This window comes from Larimichthys crocea, chromosome XXI (assembly GCF_000972845.2).
Source record: "Larimichthys crocea isolate SSNF chromosome XXI, L_crocea_2.0, whole genome shotgun sequence".
NCBI classification, from domain to species: Eukaryota; Metazoa; Chordata; class Actinopteri; family Sciaenidae; genus Larimichthys; species Larimichthys crocea.
The window spans coordinates 18248738-18275081 of record NC_040031.1 but is presented as its reverse complement, the minus strand read 5'-3'; the positions used below and the strand labels follow the sequence as shown (position 1 = coordinate 18275081).

General features: G+C 41.9%; 1 protein-coding gene across 3 annotated transcripts in view; it reads left to right on the top strand.

The window, feature by feature from the left end:
- Positions 1–25746, top strand: part of mctp2a (multiple C2 domains, transmembrane 2a) — a 30830-nt gene extending 5084 nt beyond the window's left edge. For 2 of the 3 annotated variants that reach the window (XM_019262989.2, XM_019262988.2), the window contains exons 5-23: positions 322–464; positions 556–632; positions 734–848; positions 934–957; positions 3291–3467; positions 4181–4311; positions 4417–4603; positions 4839–4932; positions 5010–5112; positions 5217–5319; positions 5423–5524; positions 5637–5711; positions 5998–6117; positions 15948–16067; positions 17182–17223; positions 21849–21958; positions 22068–22177; positions 23318–23415; positions 25566–25746. In XM_019262989.2, the coding sequence (XP_019118534.2) occupies positions 322–464; positions 556–632; positions 734–848; positions 934–957; positions 3291–3467; positions 4181–4311; positions 4417–4603; positions 4839–4932; positions 5010–5112; positions 5217–5319; positions 5423–5524; positions 5637–5711; positions 5998–6117; positions 15948–16067; positions 17182–17223; positions 21849–21958; positions 22068–22177; positions 23318–23415; positions 25566–25625 (1991 nt within the window). In that variant the 3' untranslated portion in view covers positions 25626–25746. The remainder of the gene's footprint in view (positions 1–321; positions 465–555; positions 633–733; positions 849–933; positions 958–3290; positions 3468–4180; positions 4312–4416; positions 4604–4838; positions 4933–5009; positions 5113–5216; positions 5320–5422; positions 5525–5636; positions 5712–5997; positions 6118–15947; positions 16068–17181; positions 17224–21848; positions 21959–22067; positions 22178–23317; positions 23416–25565) is intronic. The other variant, XM_019262990.2, reaches the window with a different exon arrangement.
- The last annotated feature ends 598 nt before the right edge of the window (positions 25747–26344 follow it).

The following is a 26344-nucleotide window of genomic DNA, read 5'->3' as shown; positions in this document are numbered from 1 at the left end:
TTCTACTCTTTCACAATTAAACAGCTACATCCCTCTGTTTTTGCCATGTGTGGGGTGCACCTCCTCCTCACATATTTCAGTCTCTCACACAACCAGCATGGGGGAAGGGTGTGTATGTGTGTGTTTTCATGCATAGTGCACATTTTTAAATATGTTCTACACAAAGTAAACATAGTTTGCATTAAATAATACACTTTCACCATAGATTGTTATGAAATCAGTGTTTATACACTGTGGTTATATATTAACACTTTAGGCAATTACTGTATGTGTCACACAACATTATTTTGTTGATTTTCTCTTTTTTGTATTCACTGTTAGGTACCAGTGATCCGTATGTGAAGTTCAAACTTGAAGGGAAACAGATCTATAAAAGCAAAGTGGTTTATAAAAGCCTGAATCCACGGTGGAATGAGTCGTTCTCCCATCCTCTTCGAGAAAGAGACCATATTGTGGAAGTTCGGGTAGGCTTTGGTTGTTTGAATGGTGCATTATTTCACACAATTTCTTTTCTTTTTTTTATAACCTTAAGAATTTTTGTAATATTGTTTTTAGGTCTATGATAAGAATCGGACTGCTGATGAGTTCATGGGTTCCAGCACCATTTCCCTGAAAAATCTTGAACTGTACAAGTAAGGAATATACATTTATATAAATGCATATTTTAGGAAGTATAATATGAATATCAATAAGTGGTCATCACAATTTTCATGCCCTTTCTGTTTTTTCACAGAACCTATGAAATGGAGTTGCGTCTTAATGATCCAAAAAGTAAAGAAAATGACATGGGAGTTATTTTGGTTGATGTCTGCTTAATGTTTAGAGATGCCACCATCAAAAGAAGTCCCGTAAGTGTATTTATGACATGAAAGGTTTTTTTTCTTTGACTTTATTCTTCACTGAATTGTACTGATTCACACTTTTTTTCCACAGAGATGGCCACAAAGGAAGAACAAGGTATGTATTTTTCTATCATTAAATTTACTTTTTAACTTGAATTTTTAAACTATCCACAAGTCCATTAGTGTTCTTGACTTCAACTTTGTCGTTTACATGAGAGTCCTCATGTTACCCTGATTCAAAGCACTAGGGGGCAGTAGCTCACTGTACTATGGTGAAACAAAGAATGAGGTATATGTTGAGGACTCAGGCTTTTGTGTGTAACCTTGGTTTCAGCACAGCCTATTTCTTTTGTGGTTTTATAGTGAACGTTTTTTGCAATGCATATTATTTTCAATAGTATCATTTGCTGTGGAAAAAAGTGCCATACAATATTACATTCTGATCAAAATAATAATATTGACTGAATATGCTGTCATGAAAGAGCCCTTAGATGAGTATTATAGAGCAGTATTTGGTTTTGTAGTAAACAAAGTTCCATCTCTTCTCAAGTGGCTTTCAATATATTGCAGCTGTAATTAGATTCAGAGTGAAATAGGAGGGTTGCTGTTTGCAACTCACACTCCTGCGAGTGGGTTTGTATTCACACCTATGTAGTCACTACATCTGCCACTGTTCAGTCTCTTGATGGTCCAGTAGACAATCTCAATTTGAAATTAGATGACAAAGGAATGAAGCCATTTTCATACACATTGTAGGTTACCCACTACAGATGGTTAAAGATACTCAAAGGGAGACAAAAATGTGTGATGGGACTCTTCACAATGTTCTGCTGCCTAAATCACAGTGCTAATTTAACAATGTAACAATGCCATTTTTTTCCCATTTCATTTTTGACAAACGTACAATATCTTATTGCATTTAACACCTATTCTGGAAGTGCTGAATACCCAGCTCTTACAGCTCTACTCCCCCTCTTTCAGAACATCGTTTTCTCCCTCTGTGTTACCACCACAGAGACAGGGAATGGCAAGTGCCTAAGTAAAACTCTGCTGTGTGATAGTGTTTCAAACAGGAGGGGGGCGTATGGGAGAAGCAGGAGGGGGGCTCTGCTGTTCGAGGCATGTTGCCAGTGTGGGATGCCTAAGATCGGCAACGCTGATAATTCCCAGGCATAGCGGGCAATAACCCAGATGTTAGGATGTAATATCACAGCTGTGGATGGACAGTGCTGAGGTACCAGCCAAATGGACCTGGGTCTGAGCTCATTGTGCTTGTCCCCATGCTGTCCCACCATATGGAAGCAATCGCACAGCCCTTTTAGGACCAGGAATAGATTCTCTTTAGGGGCCACTTACAGTTAAGTGGAATTGTTTTATTGGCCGCTGAGATAGAAATGTGTCCAAGATAAACACTTGGGATGACTTGGCTGAGGCCTGTTTTATATCGCTCCTCCACTCCCTCTGTTCCTCTTCTTTTGAAGGGGCTGATATTTATAGGGCTGTGCCTGTGGTATTCCATGTTAATTCAGGTCCCTGAGATGTGCTTTGATCCCCTCCGGATTGGGTGGCAATGTGGGTTGTGACCCCTTAGTGAAGAGGAGGGGCCGGAGTGGCAGGGGAGTTGTAGTGGGACTGTTTGAAGCAGCGTCGCTGGGGCAGTCGAAGGAGCTGGGCAATCAAAGAGGCTAGAGCAGATTACGGTCCTGCTCTTTAATTACAGTCAGCCCTACACAACCTCTCTGCTGTTTGTTTTTACAGCCTTGGCCTATCACCGCATGGCCTCACGGGAACTCTAACATGGAAACATATCAAGGCCTCTCTCTCTCACTCCCTCTGTGACACACTGCAGGAGAAGTGGATTATTTGCCGGGCTTGTCCTTGATTTCCAAAGAGTTCTTGAATGCACAACTTCTCTGTTAGTTGCATAAATTCATTTTAGCAGAAATGATTTGTTATTTTGTTGTTTAAATTCAGATTAGATGAATTTGCCAACATGCAGTAAACTCTGATGCTGGCCATACATACTGCATGTATGCATAATTTGCTGATGAGAGAGCTGTGTGGTTTGCATCATTACTCACTGCTGCCTGCTGTCTCTGGTGCAGTATGCCAAGTGTCCTGCCTCCCCACACTCAGTCTGGGAGCCAGTGATGAGTGGGACTGTCACAGCCAGGGACATCTGGCTGCTCGCTGACGTCCCTCTCTTCCTCTCTCTCCAGGAGCCTACATGGTGTGGCTTGCCTGTCAGTAGAGATGTGCTAATGTGCTCCAACAGAGATGTGCTGTATAGTGTAAACCTTTGTCCTACTTTCATGCACTCTGTGAACATGATGAGGTGCCAGGCTGAGGCACGAGCAGGTAAACAGAGGGGAGTGCACAGACCTTCCACACACATGGCACTTTTAAAATAAAAAACTGTAACTGTCTGTGTGTATCTTTGCCCCACAGCAGAACCAGGCCGCACCATCACAGCGGCCTGCTGAAATGCAGAAGAATCAGCTGAAGAACCAGATGTGGACCGGGGTGCTTGGTATCACCTTGGTGGAGGGACAGGACCTGCCACAATATGGCCAGGGAGACATTTACGTTCGCTTTCGCCTCGGTGATCAGAAGTACAAGAGCAAGGTTGGACTTGTTTTTTAAAAGTCTTTTTCTTTTCCCACTTCTCCCTTTTCTCATTCCCCTCTGTCTTTTTAATGTCTGCTCTTTATACTTCAAGTCTTTCTTCCCAGCCCCTATCTCTTACTTTCCCGCTTCTCTTTCTCAGCAGGTGCCTGTCAGTGACTCACCTCCACCTTGGCTCACTGGGCCATGGCAGAGGCAGCTCATTAGACTGGGCAAGGCTGCCACTCACTTCTCCCTGTGCTTCGGGTGCTGGGCTTCATTGCCTTCATTTGCATACCCAGCATGCCCTGTTCATCTACCTGTACTTGTTGGCCTCCCCCCTGATGATTCTATGGTGCACTTGTCTTGTGTTGTCGTGTTATTTCTTTGTAAACCTCTCTCGCTTTCCTCTCTGCTTGTTTGTTTGTTGGACAAAGCTGATTCTAATTGGAAGCTGTCAGTGTTTACAATCCCAGAGTGGCTACTGAGGTGTACACATACAAGCGCACACAAATAGAGACACATACACACAACACACCTCTCTTTCTCCCCTCCTGCCTCGTTCTGGTTGAACTGAATGAAGACTTAATCCACCTGTCATGCAGTAGCTGCTCAGTCTGATAATGCATTAAACCTGACATTGCGTCAAAGTGTGTGTGTGTGTGTGTGTGTGTGTGTGTATGTGTGTTTCCACATTACTGTATGTGCTGAATCTGTGTCTTTACTGCCCTCAGAACCTCTGCATTCAGGCCAATCCCCAGTGGAGAGAGCAGTTTGACTTCAATCAGTTTGGAGATAACCAGGAACCTCTGCAGGTGGAGGTATTCTCAAAGAGAGGGAGGAAGGGTGAGGAATCATGGGGGATGTGAGTATTTCCTGGTGGATAGCGTTAATTTTGCTCCCATTGCTTCTCCACAGAACTAGTCATCCTCATGTGTTTCAATGGAACTATTTTCCTTTTGTCTCTCAGGTTTGAGATTGACCTCTTGAGACTTCCACTTAATGAGAAGCAGCTCTACACTCATGTGCTGAACCCAGGAAAGGGCAGACTGGTGTTTCTGGTCACCCTGAGATCCTGCTGGGGAGTCTCCATCTCTGACGTTGAAACAGCTACACTGGAGAAGCCTGATGAGAGAGATGCAGTGTTGGAGAAATTTGTAAGTTCTTTTTTATTTGTGTTTATTTTTATGTAAAAAGGAGAGTCCCCAAATATTGGTATTTACAGTATACTAATGATCCTAAGGTCAACTGATTCACATGATTTTATAACAATAACATTAATATAATTCTGTCATATGATGAAGCAACTGATTAATTAATTAAGCAATATTGTACCTTTATTAATCATGTTAAAAAATGTATTTATCATCTTTTTTCTTTCTTTTTTTTTAGAGCTTAAAGAACTCGCACAAAAGTATGGGGGAGATTGGCTTCCTTCAGGTCAAGGTTATAAAGGCAAATGATCTCCCTGCAACAGACATCAATGGTAATCTGCAACAATTTACTTCTTTGTGTTTTATTCTCATGGTACACCAAATATTAACACTTCTTTGTCATTTGCAGGAAAAAGCAACCCTTTATGTGTTGTTGAGCTCGGTAACGGCAGACTTGAAACTCACACGGTCTACAAAACCCTCAATCCTGAGTGGGGCAAAGCCTTTACATTGTAAGATATCAGGGGAAAAAACTGGACATATGTCTTATTCTGTGTTGTACATTTGAATGTGAGTAACATGTTTTTTTTGTTTTTTTTTAACTCTAATGTTGCAGCCCAATTAAGGACATTCATGATGCGATAGTGTTAACAGTCCTTGATGAAAATGGAGACAAAGCCCCAAACTTTTTGGGGAAAGTGGCCATTCCATTACTGACTGTAAGTTTGTACATGATCATCCACTACATTACTGCTGTCACAATATATATTTTGTAGTATTACATATTAACATCTAAAACAACACTTTACCTTATTCTAAAAGGTTCAGAATGGGCAGCAGATAAGTCTGTTCTTAAAGAAGGAAGACTTGGGAAGTGTAACAAAAGGAACCATTACGCTGGTGCTGGACATTATCTATAACAAAGTAAGGACCAAACTAAATATGTTCAAGCTTGTTAGAAAAGTGATAACGGTCTATATGATATGCAATGAAGTCAAAAAGTAGTTAAACTATGGTGTTATTTTTTTTGTCCCAGGTCAGAGCGGGTATCAGAACCTTCCAACCAAAAGAGGCGAAATTAACAGAGGAAGATCTGAAGTTCTCCAAAAAGGTTTGGTTCTCTATTGACGTATTTTGCCAGATTAAGCAGATGGAACATAAAAGCTTGCCAGTATGCTGCCCTCACATCCCACTAATAAACTAGCCACAACAAAGCTACAGGCGGCCATAGTTTGCATTGGACCTAGTCAAAGTAATTTGTTTAATTGGCTTTAAACATCTAACTTCACAAGTAGCAAATAAGGGATTGTAAAGCTGATTCAACCTCATTGTCGTAAACATTATGTCCAGTATCAAACGATACTAACTGGCGTTTTATTCCAATTATTTCCCATTAGGTTCTTGCCCGGAATATATATCGGGTTCGAAAAATCAGCACAGCAGTTCTGTACACGTTACAGTACATTAAAAGCTGTTTTCAATGGGAGAGCACGCAACGGAGTCTAATAGCCTTCCTGGTAAGTCATTGCCTCACGTTAATGAACTCTCTTTAAGCCTTGGGGCGAACAAGTTTTGTCCCATTTCACTGCAGCCCAGTTTTAACCCTTTCATTTTATGTGAATTAGATGTTGAGGAGAATCTTTGGTTTAGCCATTTTCTCTCTCCGCAAGTCTTTTTCCCATGAAAAACAATGGCTGCCGTCTGTTTTTATCCCATGCGTATGTGATGGATGTGCTTTATCCTTTAAATCAAACCCCACTTGGCTTTACTTCAGTTCTGATGACATTAGAGTGCATTTGAAGGGGTGGGGTTTGGGCGTTTGTACATCTGACTTCTTAGCAAAGCCTCCTAACCCGAGGGACGGTGTAAGGAGGATCACAGTCTCAGCTTCCTTGGGTGGAGGAGTGACAGTCTGCCTCCGAGATTTGAACCTTGTTTAAATGTCTCTGTTTAGCTGTTTTTAATGAGGGTATGTGATCTAAGGTCCTAAGCTTAAATAATCTTAAATCACCCTGTGAATCCCCCTCAGTACAGCACATGTAATGTCATGATTAAGAGTGTACACTTGCCATGAAAGCCCTGCCAGCGCCGTGTCAGGGTGAGGAAGCGGTCACAGACAGGGTGTGTGAAGAACTCTCCTTTCACCGCCTTTCTTCTGTCTGCTCTGTCTCAGAATGACATGCAATTCATACCTGGTGTATTCTATAAGCCCTTCTCAATGATCCTGAGGTGCAAATCCCCCCAGGCAATGGCCAGGCTCAATGTATCACAGCCTTTAGAACAGTAAGGCACACAGACAGGCAGGCAGACACACAGACAGGAAGGCAGAGAACAATGCAGGCGATTGTATAAGGATAGAGTGGGAGGCAGACTACTATCTGGGAAAGAAAGTTGGAGCACAGAAAGAGGAAGACATTTCGGTAAGAGTGTGGTCCACGAAGGCAGATAGCAAGAGACTTGGAGGCAGGGATATGGGCAGGAGAGCAGGCGGATAGGCAGGCTGACAGGTGACAGGTCAGCGGGATGGGGCCATCTTCTTCCACCTATAATTAGATCCTCCGCAGGCGATGGGAGTGTGTGGTGGCACACTCTAATCTTTCATTTCCACTTCTACTACACCTGCTGTTTAGGAGTCAGGCACACAAATAGAGATCTTAGAATGAAGGAAAAAGACTCGCACACTCACTGTTTTCATCATGATCATCATTGTTATTGTAGTGCTGCGCTTCCCAGTCTTATTTTTGTCAGTTGTATGTCTCCTGGTCCCTATCAGTGAACATGGTAATTCTTGTGACATTGACTGTAGCCACTTTCTTTTTTATTTGAAACCACTGCTCTGTTTTCAGACACTAACACCGGCTCACTGGTCGATATTTTTAAAAGCAGACAGTAACAGAGGTGTGCTTCAAATAGTCTAAGTATCGAAGGTGCATGGTGAGAACTGCCCAAACAGAGTGAATCTGCCACTGTGTATTCATCACCTACTCATCACCAGACTGAGAGTTCAACAAGTGAAAAGGTTTTTTTTTTTTTTTCGATGATTCATTATATTCTCAACAAGTAATAATCACAGAGAAACATGCAAATCACATGTAAATATGCCATGTAATTGATAGTAACAGGAAAAACTGAACTTACGCTAGCATCTGACAGTCAGTGAGGCCAACAATGAGGTCTTCACTGACTGTCATTACAAGCTTAGTGCCATGCCACTATTCACACTAGTGCCCCTGCCCACTCCAAGGCTAGTCACTGTACAGCCACTCCTCCTCCTCCAAGTCATCATTTGCAATTAAGTTAGTGTTTGGAGCTGTCTAAAGCCGCATGCCACCATGTGCCTTAATGAAAGCAGCTCCCACTCCTATCTTTATATCTTTAGGCAGTGGTAATAAGGTAACTGATTCAGACATTGACAGATGGCCTCTGCTTGCCTCTCAGATGTGCATAATTATACCACTAGTGTCTGCTCTTTTCCACAGTGGCAGGCAGTACAGGGCTTCTCAGGGTATGCTGGTAGGAAACGCTGCAGTGGTGGGTCTAGCTTTAATATACATTACAATACATTATTTATCAAGCAGGCAGTCCAGTCCTAGCCTTTTACACCATATACATCCTGTAATGCATTACCGCTGCTGTGGTTTCTACTGGGACTGCGGGACGCTCGCGTAGTGCTTTACCAGGAATACTTAGCCATTATATCACTCAGTCCCACAGGCCAATTTTCTGACCTCCACACAGCATGCAGTCTACATTTGTATCGTGTTTATGTAGATTCATGTATGCATTATGAAGTGGTTGTTGGTGTGCGGTGTGTAAGGTATTCAAATTTTGCATGAGGGATCACTGCTCAGGTTCACGTTAACCATGTGAATGGAGAAAAAAAAATAAAGTTTTTCCTTCTTTTCTTTTTTTTTTTTTTACTTCTTTGTTCATATCAACTTTTCCCTCATGAGGGGCAATCAGAAAGCTGCACATCCAGGAACATATAAATTTAGCGTTTACAGATTGATCGTTTATTTTGGTTTTATGATTATGTTGTTGTGCGAGAGGAAACTATGCAAGGCATGGAAACACTCGCAGTGGTGTCACTGTTTGCGAGTGCAGGAGGTCACTTGTTTTGATTGTGCGATCTCATCAGTAGAGTCCATGCTGTTTGAAGTCGCCTTCGATTTTCCACCGGCATGTTGCAGTTTTGAAATAGTCTCTAATTAGGTAATGTAACACAAAAAAAACCCAAAAACAAGAAAAGGGAAAAAAAATCTTTCTCACGCATTTAAACAAAGTTCTGGCAAATCCTCATAAACATTTTCATCAGTGAATGGAAATACAAACAAGAAATTTTTATTTTTTTTCCCCCCTCCTCTTGTTTATGCTACAGTAATGAGCCTAGGATCTGCGCTTTTCAAGAGTTTGACAACAGCATGTTCCTTTATGTGAGAGTGAAAAAATGTGACAGCTAAAATCTTCATAAAATAACGGCCTTTAGATGTGCTTTTCACTAAGACTGAGCGAAATGAATGTGCTATACATCAGCAGTGACTGCAGAGGGGTCATTTAGAGTTCTTTGCTGCACACAAGAATAAGACCTGTAGATGGAGCTACAGCACTGCTGGAAACATGTATTAAGGCGCTGAAGAGATCAGTTTCTTTTCCCAACAGGAGCCATTTGTGGGAACAACTTGGAGTGAAATCCTCCATTCTGTGCATTAGACCAAGAGACACAAGTTTCTTTCACAAAAAAAAAAAAGAAGAAGAAGAAGAAGGAAAAAAAAATGAGCATGTATTAGCCAGCCAAATTAATCTGCTTCAGAAGTTTAAAGTTGAGAACAATTTTGATTTAGATGAAATGGATGAAAGTTAAAAAAGAAAGAGGATCATTTACACTTGAAAGCTGATTTTGAGCTTTGCTGTCATTAGGCCGCTTTAAGTATTTAAGTAGAATTAATATTTTAACATATGAGGTACCTCATCTGTCAGGAGATAGACTATAAAGAAACCTGTATACCTTATGTGAGTATTTGAACCGTTTTCTTTTTGACACTGCCAGGTAACAACCGCTTTAGACATCATTTGACAGCCTGTGAAATGCTGATTGCCTCACATCACACACTGTAAAGATGGCATTTGATGAATGTTTGATGCGGTGCAGCTGTAAACACACTTGGCAGCTGCAACGGGCACTTTTTTTGGGGATGATAGAATCATCGTCTCTCCAGATGAGGGCAGGACAGGGTCAGATCTGGCTCCAGAGGTCTCGGGAGACCACCTGTGTAGAGCCACAGCAGTCGGGGCCATTAACCAGAACACCAGCCCAGCCGAGATCAAAGCCATAATCAGAGTTGTCATAATTGTTCTTGTTAACACTGTCCCTGAAAATGAGACGCTTTGTGAGTCTTGGATCTGCCTATTTGTGGTTTACTGCATTGCAGTGTGGCCGAGCTTTTGTGAGAACAGCGAGAGGACTGTGCGCGCCTGTGAATTGTCTCCTTGTTTCTGCTTTGCATCTGTTTTGTCTCTGTTGGAAAAAAGTTGGAGGCCTTAAAGGAGTGGGTTTCTTCAGTCTCATGGGGGTTATACTCTCTATCTCCGTGGCTGTGGGAGTTCTCACAGACTGCGCAGTGGTAATGTGTCTAGTGGGGAGAAAAAAATGATGGCACTGATGGTGTTGTGTGTATTCATGGTTTTGAGCCTAAGATCTATTAATTATTTAATGATAGGCTATGACTACTTGCAAACTGCTCAGCAGTTTATTATTTAGCTGCCCTGAATAGCTATGTGTCACTTGACAGCTCTTGAGGTTGGCTGAATGCAATGTGTAACCTTGAAACATGTCCCGTTATCAGTGGGTTTAATAATCTTTCTCTGTAATATTCACTTCATTAGAGCTGTGAAATTGTTTTCATTTGTATATGTTTTAGGACATGGTTTTCAGTTTTGAGAACACATTTGATTCAGTTTAAACAAACCAAATCCATTTTTGTTACAGCTTAAGGTAACGTTTTAGGTTTTATCTGTGCATCTATTGTACTTGTGCTTGTACTGATGTTTTATATTATGCGTTTTCAGCTTAGATGAAGTATGCTCTGTGTTTAACCCCACTGTGTGTGCCATATCATAATGACTGCCTTTAACATACTTGCCACCTTCTTAGTCACAGAGGACACCTCTCCCCAGGCAGCTGAGGCGGCGACCTGCCCACCCTTGTGCGTGGCTGTTCCGGGGACGGTCTTGGCCCCGGCGCGTTAGTGTGCATGCGAGCTGAGCTGACAGGGAGAGAGAGTCCATGCCACTCCCTCCCCACCTCCTCAGGGGAAAAGGCTCGCATGGCAGATCTGTCACCCAGGAGGTCGCTCAGTGTTAACGCTCCCGACACGGATTAAACACTAGTGGCCAGTGCCGGAGTGCGGGGTCAGTGTAGCCACCACTGACAGGCACCACGGGGCCCCTGCTGACTGCCCTGCTCCAGCTTCATACTGGTGCTACTCTGGCCCTGGCATGTGTCAGACAGTTGGGGAGACAACGGCCAGAGCTGGCCCCGTGAGCAAATGCTAATGCCTTGCCTCGCACGGCTGCTCTTCCTCAGTGCTTTGATAAAGAGCTGCTATCACTGTTGCACTGTACTGTGCAGGCGTCCTTACATGCTGTGGCATTTGCTTATCATTTTACTATGGCTAAACTTTTGTTTACAAATAAGAAAAAAAAATTGTGAACACTGAATTAACTGAAATTAGACTACAAAACTAAATTTGAATGTTTTATTTTTATTTTTGAATTTAGCAAATAAATATATGTTTTTAGGCTTTTATTTTAGCTATAGGTTTATTACAAAAATTGGGACTTTTGTTGCTATCATAAAGAAAAATTATAGCAATACCTGTAAACGAAGTGGAAAACTAAGCATTTAACTTGAGTAATGTAATTATAGTAAATTAAATAATTAATTACAGTAAATATAAATGTTACTGTATCTGTATTTGATTTAAAAATCTGATTATTGCATTGCACTCCAAAATTGTTAGAAGTGATTTTGCCCCACTGAAGAGGGACGCGAGATTCCCCATTTTATTGCTCCCACTCGAATATATCCTCTCTCTCTCTATTTTGCTCCCGCTCGTCCTCTCTCTTTCTCTCTCTCTCTCTCCCAAGTCGATAAGACTTGAGCTGAGCATATGTGAAATATTTATTCAGCGTTAGCTCAGAGCACCATAGCTGCCCACACACTCTACCTGCCCTGAAGAGAAATCTTATCTGTGCTTCCTCTGCCTCCGACACCCCCTGAAAGCCTGTCCCCACACTGGCCCAAGCTCAACACAAATTACATGTCTCATTGCTCTGCGTTTACAGCTACTTTAAAGCCTGCCGCTCCTGTACCCAACACCAGCCCTCAGCCAGACTCTGTTTCAGCCGGGCTAAATTAAAAAAAAAGACCTTCGTGAGCTGAGCTGCTACTTGTGCCTTTGATTCATTATTAATCTCTTTATGTATTTTAATTGAGGAAGTGATGCAGATTAATTTTACTGCCCTTGATTTCACCCAGAAAAAGAACATCTCTATCAGAGTAAAGACTATTCAAGGTTTTGTAGAGGTTCCTTTTATTTTATTTAGATAATAATCATTTTGATTTATTTTCTTAATTTTTGTATATCCCATACTTGCACACAATCACGCGCACAGTTTCTGTTCACACAGAAACACTCAGACAACCACACACATACATACACAAACCCTGCAGCTTGTAGTCAGCCTTGTTAAACTCTTTCAGTATATGTTCGCGTAATCTGGCATCCGTCCACAGCCCCCATGACTGACCCTCATAATGCTGGCTGGCGCTCTTCTCGCTTTGTTTAGCTTTCCAAGTGGAGTGTAACTGAAGAGTAGTGAAGATAAAGCCAAGATTAAATCTTACGTGTTGTAGGATGGTACATAGACTTAAAAATAAGGGTATTTTTGAAATCTACCAGATTTAAAAAAAAATTGTGGAAAGGATGTTTTTAGTTAGCCGTTATTTACAGCAACAGGAATGATATTGTATGGCCCCATGTGCTGTTACATTACATTCATTTGGCTCATCAACAGTATTATGTGTGTCATAATGATGTGAAGCCTATGTTTATATCTCGTTGTCTGTTGTAGTATATAAGGAGAGCACTTGGCAGCCTTGCAGTCTGGTGGTACGTCTGCCAGTCAGTAGTTTGGGTTGGTAGACTGGGCCACCCCCTCCTCTGTTAATCAATTTACAGGATGGTAGAAACTCTTATAGAGGGTGTCTTTGTCCCTTTGTTCCTGCTACGATCCCTTCTCCCTCTCCTGGGAGAGTGTGGGTGGTGGGAGCTGCCATGCTTGCTCAGCTTTAAGTTATTTTATTCACACTTTTAATCGCTGAGTGCTTTATTATTAGGTGCTGGATTCTGCTGGCCAGGGGATCTGCATGAGAAGGCGCAGAATGCATTTAGTGGAATCATATTAATGGCACTATAAAACAAATCTGTCAGGCTGTTCTTAACCCTGCTGGCAGAATTGCTCTGCCCAGGGTTACCCCCTTCTCCAAGCGCTTACAGGTGGCTAAGGAGAGTGCATCTCCATCATCTACTCCACCGTGTGCTAATAGTTTTATTAATTCATTCTTTTTTTCTCTCCCTAGGCACCCTGTGCATAATCATACATTTTTCAGCTAAATGGTGTTTGTCAAGGGAGGTTTCCTACATTAGAGACACTCCTCCCAGACATACATACTAACACTTGTTCAATTACAAGTCGTTCGTTATCCAGTTCTGCTGTGTGTAAACCTAAATGCTCAGGTATATCATTAATTATCACCTCCCTTGCTTTTGTTTGTTGCTCTATGCTCCTTTTTGGTTAAATAAATGACTGTTTTACCGCCGCTGCAACATATTAGCATTGCTGTGTTTAAAAAGTTCAAGGTTTTGCTTGTCATGCGTAATTTGTTGACGGATGAAAAAATACCCAGTCAGGCCCTTAAGACTGAAATGGAGTCCATCTTTGACGGCAATTAAAATGTGGATTATTTTTTATACGAATTTACACTTACGCCTGAAAGGTTGCACTTTGTCCAACATGTCCTTTAATCACTCAGCTGCTTGCTAATAAAACATAAACCACTTAGAGGGGAATTAGTTCTGTCTCCATTTCACTGAAACTCCGGAGAATGCGAGGAGACAAGGGGAAGGTATAGTCCTGCCTCTGCTCATTACCGTGGGATATCTGACGGCAAAGTCTCAGTCTGTGCACCTGAGTGAAGGAATCTGAGAGGTTTTCCCAGATGTTTCTCTCCATCGTTTTTATTAGTGTTAAAAAAGCATGTAAATCCTGAACACATGGGCTGACATACCATGAGGGAGGAATTGAGAAGATATTTCTGACAGTTTTGGTTTATACCCTCATTTAAGCACTCAGTTTAGACACAAGGCATTGTATTTCTGTAGGCTTTTATCTTGTCCACTGAGCCAGAACGCGGTGAGCAGAAATTTGCATTAGTGGGCGATTATGAATACCTGTGACAGATTCTCTCTGCCGGCTCCCTGGGTGGAAATGAATTGGCTCCCTCTGTTGACTTGCACAGGAAGACAGAGACCAAGCAATTAGACTTTAGTGGTTAATGTAGCAGCTTTTGCAGGGAGGGCAAGGAGGTTCAACATTCCTGCTGGGCTCATGTCAGTTTCCAGGCACATTTCCCCCTCTTTTCTTTTCCTTTTTTTATGAGAATACTGGGAATATGACAAGCTACCTGTCCACCAGCCAGCTGAATTCCTCTGGGGTGAGGGGAGCGTCGCTTTAGAATCGCCTCATGGGAACTGAGGTGACAACACATGACGTAGGTTATTCATAACAGAGAGGAGATGTACTGCAGCTACCTCTGCACATCATGCATATTCATTGTTTACCTTTTCTTATCCCCCACCAGCTCTAGTTTGTAGCTGTATACGTAATTCAAACGAGCTCTTTAAAAAAAACAACAATAACATCTCATTCATTTCTTTTATTTCTTGGTCATCCTGCTGCGTTTTTGCATGACCCTCTGGCTCACCCGCCATCTCCCAGGTTATACTAAGGGATAATAAGCGGCACAGTGGTGAAGCCTAGGGCGGTTGGGCCACCATGTTGTCGGCATTACTCATGGTTCACGTTTCCCCAGTGGCTGCTTGAACCTAGGCCTGGTGTGGCAGTAGGTAGACTGGCCCCCTGAGCAACATGCACGGACTCTGTACGGTTGCTATGACAGGAGCAGTCTGCTGTTTACAGGCCTGGTATCGAGGCCTGAAGGCCCCGGTGCTTCACATCCTGTCTCGGGCTTAACTCGAACATATTGTTCATACTGTAGACAGCCTCCAGCTCTTTGAGCTTAGACTGCACAGTGCTACCATCGTGTGGGTTCATCTTAGAATTCATACTCAATGTTTTCAAATGAACTTTGCAAAAAAGAAAAAAGAAAAAAAGAATAACTTGTTAAGAAAGTAGGATGAATGCAACTGTTGGAAAGGAAGCATTAATTAGAGAAACTGTTGTGTCTAAAGTATGAGAAATATTTTAAATTTACATTGTGAAAGATGGTGAGTAAAAATGGACCATATGTTGGGTCTATTGGCGCATAATCACAATATAATAGATTGTAAGATTTAACTTGCTGTGGGGGACATTTTTATTTCATCCCTGTCAACCTGCTGGTGTGATCCTCCTCACACATTCCTGATAATTTCAGTTGAAGACAGACTCATTAGGCTGTCACTAAATGGGTTTAAATGCAGCCGTCCAATTAGTGTTCTGCTGTGAAATGCAGTGGGTGTTGTGCAACGTGCTTAGCACCACTCCTTTACAGAATTATGAGGGATTACTCATTCAGTGTGATCCATCTTATTTCTACCAGGGGTCTTGGCTTTTCTCAGTATCATTGCCACGGAGGGGGTAAATGTTGCAAATGCTTCTCCAGTTGCCATATGCGCCTCGTCAGAGTGCCTTGCTGCCTCCGAATCTAAGAGGATTTGATGTGCTAGTTAAAAGACAGCATACCATGCCTATCCATGTCATACTTTCTGTTCTGCAGTAAGGCACTCTGCCAGCGCAGTGTTATTGGTGTATATAAATAGGATTTCAAGATATTAAAAGTTGTCCCTGAATGTCTGTTACTGTCAAACCCCTAAGAGTGAAATCTGTTGCCATCGGCTATAAATCTCAAAGGCTTTACAGTCTGTAGTGCTTTTCATGAGATTTAGGATGTGGTTAAATCCATTATATATTTTGTTTTGGGAGCAGGCTTGCTGAGATTTGAAAGCCGGATCCCTGCTATAGTGTGACGGGCTTTGCGTTATACTGTCATGTCCTGTCTTCTCAGATCTTCCTTGTGACGGTGTGGCACTGGGAGCTCTTCATGTTGCCTCTGTTCCTGCTTCTGCTCATTGGATGGCAGTACTTCCAGCTCACTGCAGGGAAGGCCAGCTCCAACCAGGACCTAGTGAGTGACGAGGACTCTGAAGTCTTCAGTATTCATCCATACGCATCTGTAGACACATGCTGTTACAGCACAAATTCAATCTATATGTTAACCCAACTCTGGGCACACACACACTGAAGGAATAAAATCCTTTTTGGCACACACTGGGCAAATTGCAGTTTTACAGTGGTGTCAATTAACAACTTTTACACTTGTATGTATACTGTATATTACAGGAGCTGTTCTATTAAATGCACCTTACTGGACAGTCAGTTGTGGCAGCGTTCCCCATGTTTTATAGCTATTTAAACTAGTTCCCACATTGTCTCCAGAGGCCCAATAAAACACAGAGCAGTAAGAAGCTACTAAAATTAAATCACTCTAAATGTATGTATAGCCTATAGTCTGTTGATATAGTCTCACCACATCTGTAAATGCGGGACTATGGTTCTCCACACAACATACCACAATCTCTATCTACTGTTATGGAAATTATGTTTGCCCTACACATGTCTGTGAAGGTTAATGCTGTTCACACTTCTGACTGCCCCCCAATTTCACTGTGTTGTAAGCATCCTCACCGGCCAGCCAGGGGCCTGGCCTGTTCACACACCCTCACCAAAGAAAACATACCCAGTCCGGTGATTGTGTTTATGGATGCTGGCAATGATGCCGTCCCTGGGCAATGTTAAAGCCCATGTTCACCCTCATATCCAGTGTGGAAACTCTGCCACCCCTCTGTGACCCTCTGGCCGGCAGTGACACAGCTCTGTTCCCAGGCAATGTCACAATGTGCACCACATTGGGGTCAGGGATGACTTGATATAAAGTGATCTAGGCAACAGCATCCGAATTAAATGTGTTTTTTTTTCCCCTTTCTGTTTTTCTGTGTGCTTATGTTGTGGAGAAATGAGATTGCTTTGGTGTGACAGTGCTCTTGTGAGGAAGGCCCTCTTTCACCTCTCCTTTTGTGTGAGGTCACCCCTGTGATGCAGTCTCTATGGAAACAAGCCTCTCCCAATAGGGGTGAATGTACTCAAAGAAAATTTCATTACTAGGTGTTTGTTAAAAATGCTCCAGTGCCCACATGTCCCGTTCATTTGAAATCACCCACTATACCTTTATTTTCTTTCAGGTGAACATGAGCATGGGTGACGACGAAGAGGAAGACGAGAAGGTATTTTATCTTGTCTTTTTGTAACATTTTAAGGGATAATATGTTTTGGTGGCAAGTTGTCACTTCTCATCTTTCAATATAAATATATATTTAAGGTTTACTGTGAACACAGTCTGTTTTAACATAGTGACATTGCTCAATGGCTTGTGTAAAATTAATTTTATGACTTACCAGAAGTGTGAACCATTCTAATATTTCTTCATGAATAACCAAGGTTAAATCAAACACATAACAATCTCTCCATTGCTTCTACTGAGTACAAATTCCTGGTTCATCAAATACCTGTGATTCTTATACAAATTAACACTTCCTTCTCAGAAAATAGAAAATATTTTAAGAGCCATACAGGTTCTAATCGGTATTTCAGCACAATCACTGTGACAGCTACTTCTCACAGGCTCTTTTCTAACTAAGAATAGAAATGTTTTCATGCATCCCAAATGAGGGCAACATCTATGAAAACGTTGTAGCATGTAGCTTTTTATTCGGTTCCTCTGGGTATTCAGTGTCACTCTACAAATGTACTCCACCGAGATACTGCAGCCCTTTGAAAATCTATAAATCAAATTTAAACCGCATCAATTAGATTTTGCACAGCTGTTGGGGATAAAATCAGTACATTCTTTTGTATCATCATTGTCCAAATGTGATTGTTATGATGAGTATGACCTTTTACTACCAGAACAAATGGAAAAAGTACAATAACACAGGGATAAACTTATACTATGCCCCAAAGGTTATTAGTCATTTTCACTTGTTTGTGAGAAATTATAAATGATGATGTTTATTAATACATCTCTCTAGTGTCTCTTGAAAAACAACACATCAGGAGATCTTTAAGTAGCCTGAAAATTATACTTCCCCACAGCACATAATATTCAATTATACTCATCCCACTGTTTTCTGTACAGAAGGAAGAGTTAACAGGGATGTGTATTATTGCTTTATGGCAATGAAGTGTGGAGCTAACACAAAGCCTCCAAGCAATGACCCTTGTGCTGCGTGTCTAGGCCCAGGATTCATATCCATAATGCGCTCAATATATTCTGTTGTGATGACCCGAGGCTACTGAAAAAGCCAGATTCTTTTAAAAACACAGGCACATCCGCTAAATCCTGTCTGAAAGGATGGGCTAATTCACAGATGAAACTCGCATGATATGTCTGCACACACAAAGTGGAATGCTGCACTTACTATCACCGGTAGGAAAGCAGTCAAACTGGTGCTTATACAAACAGCAGTGATGACGAAAATTCAGCACATTTATGAATATTGCATCGGTTTATGCACAGAATTTAATATCATCGCTACATAGAACAGTTATTACTTTTTTAGTGTAAGAAATGACAGTCTTTAGAAAGGTTTAAGTTTCGCTAAATATGTTGCATGTGTTTCTGAACCTCGCCTTCGCCTCTTTAAAGCTTTTTGAAAGGTTTTCCATGAGCTTCCCTGAGCCCTTTCACACTCAGAGGAAATGAAATACCTCCTTTCATTTACTAATTAAGCAGTCACCCATGTTTGTTTTAAGTTGTCAGCTTTAATTTAAAGTGGCTTATTTGAAAGTCTTGTTATGGTCTCGCTGTCACTTGAATGTGATATCATGCAGTTAGATCAAGCAGTGTAGCTTTACACCTCGTATCAAAGTCTTCTTTAAAAATATTTGGGGTTAAAGAGTGATCAGTGTTAAATTTGACGACTTCAAAGTCTTTACTTTTCTTTCCCCCTAGTCCTTCCTGTAACATGTGAATAAAGGCTTTTCCCTCTGAGAAGGTTATGATTACCACTCAAATATGTTTTTATCCCCCTTTTTTCCCCCTTGAGGAAGGAAATATTTAAACCTCAGACAGGGCAGCAGGAATGTGAAGGCATGACGTTAAAGAGAGACGGCAAGGCAAGGCAGTGTTACAGCAGGATAATACGGAACAGATTCTCTGCCTGTGAACAAATCTGTCCTCAGGGAAGGAGACAGCTTACAAATTATGTGTGGGCAAAGTGACTTCCCTTTGGCCTTAGGTATCAATTGTGCAGATAGACAATATTTAATCATAACATAAAGAAACAGAGAGGCAAACAAGTCCATAGATCTCCAATAGAAACGAACAGGGAAGATGAAACAACCCTTTCATTGCCCCCCGGCTGGCAGTGCTGGTCTAGGGTTGACTTGCTCCCAGAGCCTAGCTCAGGGGAGTTGGGGGGAGGGTGGGAGGAGGTGGTTGTGGGGGTGCTAGACTGGGCTGGGGGGTTGCTCCATCTCTCACCCGATAGTTCACAGTCACCGCTGTCTCTCCTTGAGCGCACCAGTCAGACAGACTGTCCATGTCACGATCTGCATGATGAGAGCTACCGCACATGGATCCACCAACACATTAAAGCCTCTGAGAGCTTTCCTGTGTTTTATCCCAGCAAATTGTTTGTTAGCTTATTTTAGCTCCGTGTGTGATAATTTGCCAGGAACACAGGTGTTTTTCATTTAAATGCAATTCTTGTCTTTGTCCAAAAAAAAAAAAAAAAAAGTCACTGGAAAAATATTCAGTCTGAGAATTCAAATTTGGCACAGTTTATTCTAATTAAAATGATGCTAAATGAGCTTTTTCCAGCCTTTGATAACACCCCACGTGTCTGTGAGAGTATGTTTACCTTTGTGCGGGAGATCAAATTGGTTCTCCATTACTGCACCTTAAAAGGAAGCTTTTACAATTTTATCTGAAATGAGAATATGATTTCACACAGGTTTTCTAATCAGCAGACATTTAGGATTCATTTAGTCCATCCCCAGTTTATCCATCCTTTTCCATTTCAGAAGGAGATCTTTTATTTATTTTTGTTTTCTCTGCACTCATGAACATGCTGGAGAAAGAAATGAACAAAGATAATCAGATAATTAATGTAGGAAGGACTTCAGTTTTGGTAGCTAAGGAGTTGGAGGGTTTCAAGAATTTTAAAGTACATGAATAATGATAATCATGAGAGCTCTGCCTCTTGATGCATACTTCAGAGTACATCTATTTGTCTGTTTTTCCTTTTAGAAATGAAAGCCAATATGGTTTCCTCATTTTATCCCCCCCTACTGTAGCTGTATTTTTACCATGCATGTGTATCCACTACAGTTAAATAACCATTCATATCTCCTGTTAGATTTAAATTGTAAATCATGTCATTTAAATAAGTTTCAATTCAAATATGAAAAAGAATGTGAGCCTAACTGATGAGGCTCCAGATCGAGTGAGCTATCATTTCCCGATGCATGGCTCTCTGGGTCCATCAGGAGCTCGCAGACGCAAATTGTAATGGTTTTTTAGCAGACTCTAACAGCGTTCCCCGCTTTCAAAATAAACTTAGGATAAAGAGCTCAATTAACACGTGATGTGGAGTAAAAGCACCCCTCCCCAGTGTAGTGGAATGGAGTAAGATGATGCATAAACACAGATTGTCCTCTTTCCCCATGATGAGACCATGAGATGTTAATCTCAAAGGAAGCATATTTGTGATAGTTTCTCCTTTTTTGGACAGTGCTGAGCCTCCAGTGTCTGTCCAGATCTGAGCCCAGTGGGGGAGGCTCTGCTAGTGTGGGAATTGCTCTCTTCCTGCGCCTTTCGTGGAGAAGAGTGGGCCTGACAGTGGGGAGTCTCTCTGTGCTGGCAGACAGTGTTCCCAGGGGCTGCCTCATGAAGCTCTGATAAAGGCATTCTGTCTGGACCCTGTCAATGCACACAGGCTGCGGCTGCGGCTGACTTGTAACATAAACATATAGACATCCTCAAGCCTCCTGTTAGGGTCCATCAGAGCGCCCTCCCCCAACACTCTCATTCCCCCTTCTCCCTCTTACTCTTCCTCTCTCGCCCTCTGTCATCATTCCTGTCATTATTTCCTCCTTTTGATGTGAGGCTTCTCAGCCTCTCTTTAGCTTGTGTTACTTGTGTTATCTCTAGTCACTCCTCTGCTTCTGGAAGGCTTCACGCACGTCGTTATTTCCAGCCTTGTTATGATCACATTCATTTCATTTTGAGACAAACCCTCCAACCTCCCTCACATGTTGACTTATTGCTTTTCCAGACTCATTATTAGTGCACTAAAAGCAAATAATACTTTGTGTGCGGTGTTAGTTGTGACAAGAATGATACGAGTGAAAGAGTGAGCATGCAATTGGTGTTCTAAGTGTTTTTCTCATGTTAGGATAGGTTAGAAAGCCTGGCCTGACAGATTTGCAAAAACATGTTCAAACTTGTCCTGTGCAGGTTGCTGGAATGGAATCTTTCCCAAGTCGTGAGGCCCTTGCACTTCTTGTCTAGGTCGTCTAGCCTGCCTGATTGCGGATGGCCATTTTGTGTACTTTTCATCTACTGGAGAGTCTTGATTGTGCTGCACTTGTGCAACAGCTCTATTGTATGTGGCGGACAAAAGCTGAAATCTCTCAGCCGTCCACATAACAGCTTCTGAGCGCACTGAGTCTGTCTCATCTTCAAAAGCGTAGTCTGAAGATGTACAGTGTTTGCTCATTATGGGCCATTCAATAGATAAATCACACATAATAGCACAGCAGAGATAAACTGGTCTTTGTCTAACCTGCCCAACAATTGACATACAGTGTACCTCATCAGTGTCTGTGCGTTTTTTTTTTTTTAAAGGAATCCGGAAAAAAGGGTTTGATGGATAAGATACATATGGTGCAGGAAGTGGTGCTGGTTGTCCAGAACGTTTTGGAGGAACTCGCAAACATCGGAGAACGAATCAAGAAGTAATTTGACTATTTTGTAGTTTTCCTGCAAAGCATCTTTATTCAAAATTAATCTTTTTTTTTTTATATCGGACTTCACATTAATCTGTCACAATTATTCTTTAAACAGCATATTCAACTGGTCTGTCCCATTCTTGTCGTGCCTGGCCTGCCTGGTCCTGTTTGTGGCAACGGCACTGTTATATCTGATTCCACTGCGATATATTGTGCTGATATGGGGTAAGTCCTACATCTACAAAAACACAATTTAAATGATAAAATTGCAAAAAAAAATAAATAATAATGATAAATTGCGGGGTGCCCTGGTGCCGTGCATGTCCAAACTACAAAACTGTATAAAACTCAACACACATTCCACTGTTGCAAAACACAACTCTTATTTAATCTTCCTAACTGGAAATCCATGATTTAATGAAGTACAGTAATGTAAGAACTCTGCCATTTTTACACCTCTGCAGATGCACAGAGATCAGACAGCTGCAGAGGTTTGCTCTGCTCAGTGTGGGCTGGTGTAGCAGAGCCTAGCAGAGGCGAGGCCTAGGGTTTGTGTGAAAACAAAGCAGAGGTAGAGTAGCAAGCTGTATATAATACATGATGTCCTTGGGCAGTCTGTAGGCTCCTGGTCTAGCCTCTCATTATCTGCTGTAGTCATACAGAATAGACAGTCATCTCAGTGGTCAGGGAGATATGCTGCCCTTAACAGGCTCTCCTCCTCCAGCTGTAAGCCCACAACCACTGTACTTCCACACTGCCTTCAACACAATCAATACCAAAAAACCATCATATCAAACAAAAAACACACAGTCTGAGACACTCCTCTGCTTCCCCAGTTAACCCCATCTCTGTGGTTGCAAGGCAAGCCTTTCAAGTTGCTTGCACATATTTAAGTCCTTAGGTTCTTTGTCTGCATGTTGAGGTACAGGCAGTACCAAGCTGTGAATATAATGGTCCCATTACAAGACCCCAGAGATATTTTTTCTCTGTGGTATGCAGCCATGTGCAAAGTAAATATAGATGTGCTAGAAATTATCTGATTGAAGTAAACAAAAGTGAGGAAAAGCTGTCATGGATGTGTGCCTGTTTTTCAAAGTAGAGTTATCATTATTCATCCACTTTAATTGATTAAGTACTGCTTTATCCATGGTTGTCTCTATTGTATTGATCTGGCTTGAATTCAGTTTGGCTGAAATGGATCAATTGAAACGGCATCATGTAATGTAGTTACTGATACACTGCTGGGGACTATATTGTACACAGATAGTGTTACACAGCTATTTATTATTATTATTTTTGCACTGTAAAAATATGCTGTACGTTAGTGTGACACCTTTATTTATTAATGTGTTCTTGTTTTCACAGGCGTTAACAAATTTACCAAGAAGCTGCGCAACCCATATACTATTGACAATAATGAAATACTGGATTTCCTCAAGAGGGTGCCTTCTGATGTTCAAAAGGTAAGGGTCCAATTTTACATACAGATAGGGAGGGAATTCCCTGAAGATGTCTGCATTATTTGCTGTACCAGAATTCCCAAGTGTTGCAGAAATATATCCACTGGCTTTGTTTGATTATTAATGGACTCTCGCCTTTAAAGCAGCCCTGGCCCAATTATTCCTCAGTGCAGCTCCATGTAGTCGCCGTAGTGCCTGAGTGAGGAGATGCTCAGATCTGTCCTCAGCCATATTGCTGCGGCCTTGTCCGTTATTAGCAATTTTGTCTGTCTGATTGAAGCACTGTGACATTAAAGCCGGTGATTGGCCGAGGGCCGGCAGAGGGCTCCTGACGTCTCTGTCTGTTGTGTCAGCACAGAAACTCTGATGTGGCCTCAGTCACTTCAGGGTGGTGGAGTCAATTAATGTAGTCGTGAGCTCCAGTCGTCTTGCTGGGTGCCATATGTGATTACATATTAGCCGTGGCTGATATGTCATTTGCATTTACATCACAGAGCTGAGGAGAGCTGTCAGGGTGTTGTAAGTGGTGCTGGGTGTTCGCCGTTCTCTGACTGAGAATTTTGCTCAGCCAGGAAATGAAGTGCCGCACAGTGCCTTCATCTCCCAGGTAACTCGCCAGACGGAATTCAGTGAGAAATCCTGACAGTCTGGATCTGGAAAGACACTCTCACCCCAGTCTGTTTCTCTGCTGCACCCTTGATGTCCTCCTGCAGCAAGCCATCCCTGACTTCTCTGTGATGTCGGAGGGAGCCTGTGTTGTTTGAGATTTGGCTGACTGAGTTGGCAAAACAAGGTGGTGAATACATTTTTGATTCAGAATCCTTTGTATGTCTCTCTTCCCCATTGGGATACAATGTTTGAGCTTTGAAAATGACTCACTTTCAAATCTCATGGAAATAATACTTTTTAGCCTGGTTTAAAAGAGAGACTACATCTTGAAAATAGCTCCAATCATAAAAAACAAAACACCCTTAAGATTCATCATAAGTACGTTTCATTATGTACTGTGAAAAATAACCCTAACATCATATACACAGGAGACCCAAAACAATAGACCACATATTTTGTTTTTGTTGACTTAGAACTTCAATCCTCAGATAGGTGTGGACACAAAAACACCACAAAGGCTGGAAATTGACTCCTGTCTTTCTTGCAAATGTGACTTGGCAATTAGTGCCTGTGCACATCTACAAAGTCTGCCTCAAACAGGGACTTCTGACAACACTGTGTCTGTCCTGAAATAAGAAGCATCTGTCAGTTCTGAGGACAGTTTCATGTTCTGATGCAGGAGGCAGTCACTTTGTTCCCACATTCCATCTCCCGTTCTAATAATGGAGACCAGCTAATTAGCATAGAGTTCTTACCTTTATTCAACAGATTCACCGTATTGTTTGAGCTCAGCGAGCATGCTTCAAAAGCAAGTTTTTCGAATTCCAGCTCTTCTCCTTTTCAGTTTGCCCTATGATCAGTCCTCTTTGGATTATGGTGGAAGTTTTGAAAATAAAATATACATACAATTGAATCACACTTTTGAAGAGAGAACATGATTCTACAACTTAAACTTATTTTGTAAATCCATTTGAACATCAAGGAATTTCTGGAAAAGGAAATCTATCTTGATCTATCTTGAGCTTAATTCTACACAAATAGGCAGAAGAAAAACAAGGCTGTAAGTTGAAATGCCACATTTCATAGCTTGTTTTTCACGGAAGAAATCAAAGTCAGACCAAGGGGTCTGCTGACATGAAGAAAGTTACAGGTCAACCAATGTTAGTAACTTAAACAATGCTCACTTTATAATATTCTCAGGCTTTAACAAAGTTTTCTTTAGGGGACATAACTTACAGTGAGTGATTATGCAGTTTGCAACTCCCTCACTGGCCTGGCAGGTCATCTCAACAGTTGATGTCTGTTTCTAATATTGTGATTGTGGTGCAGAATGAGGGGGGCGTACACTGGTACGGAACCCTTGACTCTTCAAATCCTTCCTCCCTGTGATTAATCCCCTCTGCTCCTGTGTTTAAAAAATGATTCATTACAGGCGAGCCCGCCTCGCTTTCCCCTGCACCAGCTCTCCTCAGGGGAGCCATTACCGTGCGCTCCACTGAGCTCGGATTACCTGCCTCTGACCAAACTCCTGTTTGTTTTTACAGGTGCAGTACAGCGCTCTGAGAGCGCCCACCAGCCAGAGCCAGCCGCGGAAGAAAAGGTAAGCTCTGCGGACACGCTGGATGAAAGGCTGGTCTCCTTTTGAATACGGTACGACGCAGTCCACCTGACAACAATGCTCCAGTGCCAGCAGAGCCCATGACCCCATGCACCCCACCGCACCACCCTAACTCTGCCCCCTGCTGCTGAGGGGCAGCCAGCCGCTCTCTGGCTTGTGTGTTTGCCACCCCCCTGACAGAGGCTGTGAACTGCAGCAGCTAGGAGGGCAGCACATGGCGCTGTCAATCACAAGCCTGGAGGTAAAGAAAAGAGAGAGCTGCAAGGCTCAGCCTTCATCGTTGGATATAATTTAAAAAAGGAATGAAAAGCGTCGGGTTTGGCTTACCTTAGACCTCCACTGTTATGCTTTGTTTTTGACTTTGGTGAAACTGAGAAATTTGCCTTAAGGTAAAGTTAATACAAACTTAAGTTTATGGAATTTTATGGAAGTTTATGCGTCTTTATCCATGGTCAAAAGGTCATATATATCACAGTCCATTTTTAAATAGTAATATGTTTTCATGTTATGTCACACTTAAAATATCAAGTCACAGTACTCAATGTTATCTTTCATTTTGTGATAAGGATTTTCTGTATATAATATAATTCTGTCAGCTTTCTTAAATCTATCTGAGCAACAAATATACAACTATATATTTATACGTGTATTATTTCCAGCTTTAAGTTTTTGTGTTACTGCATGTTAGACTGATTAATTTGAGAG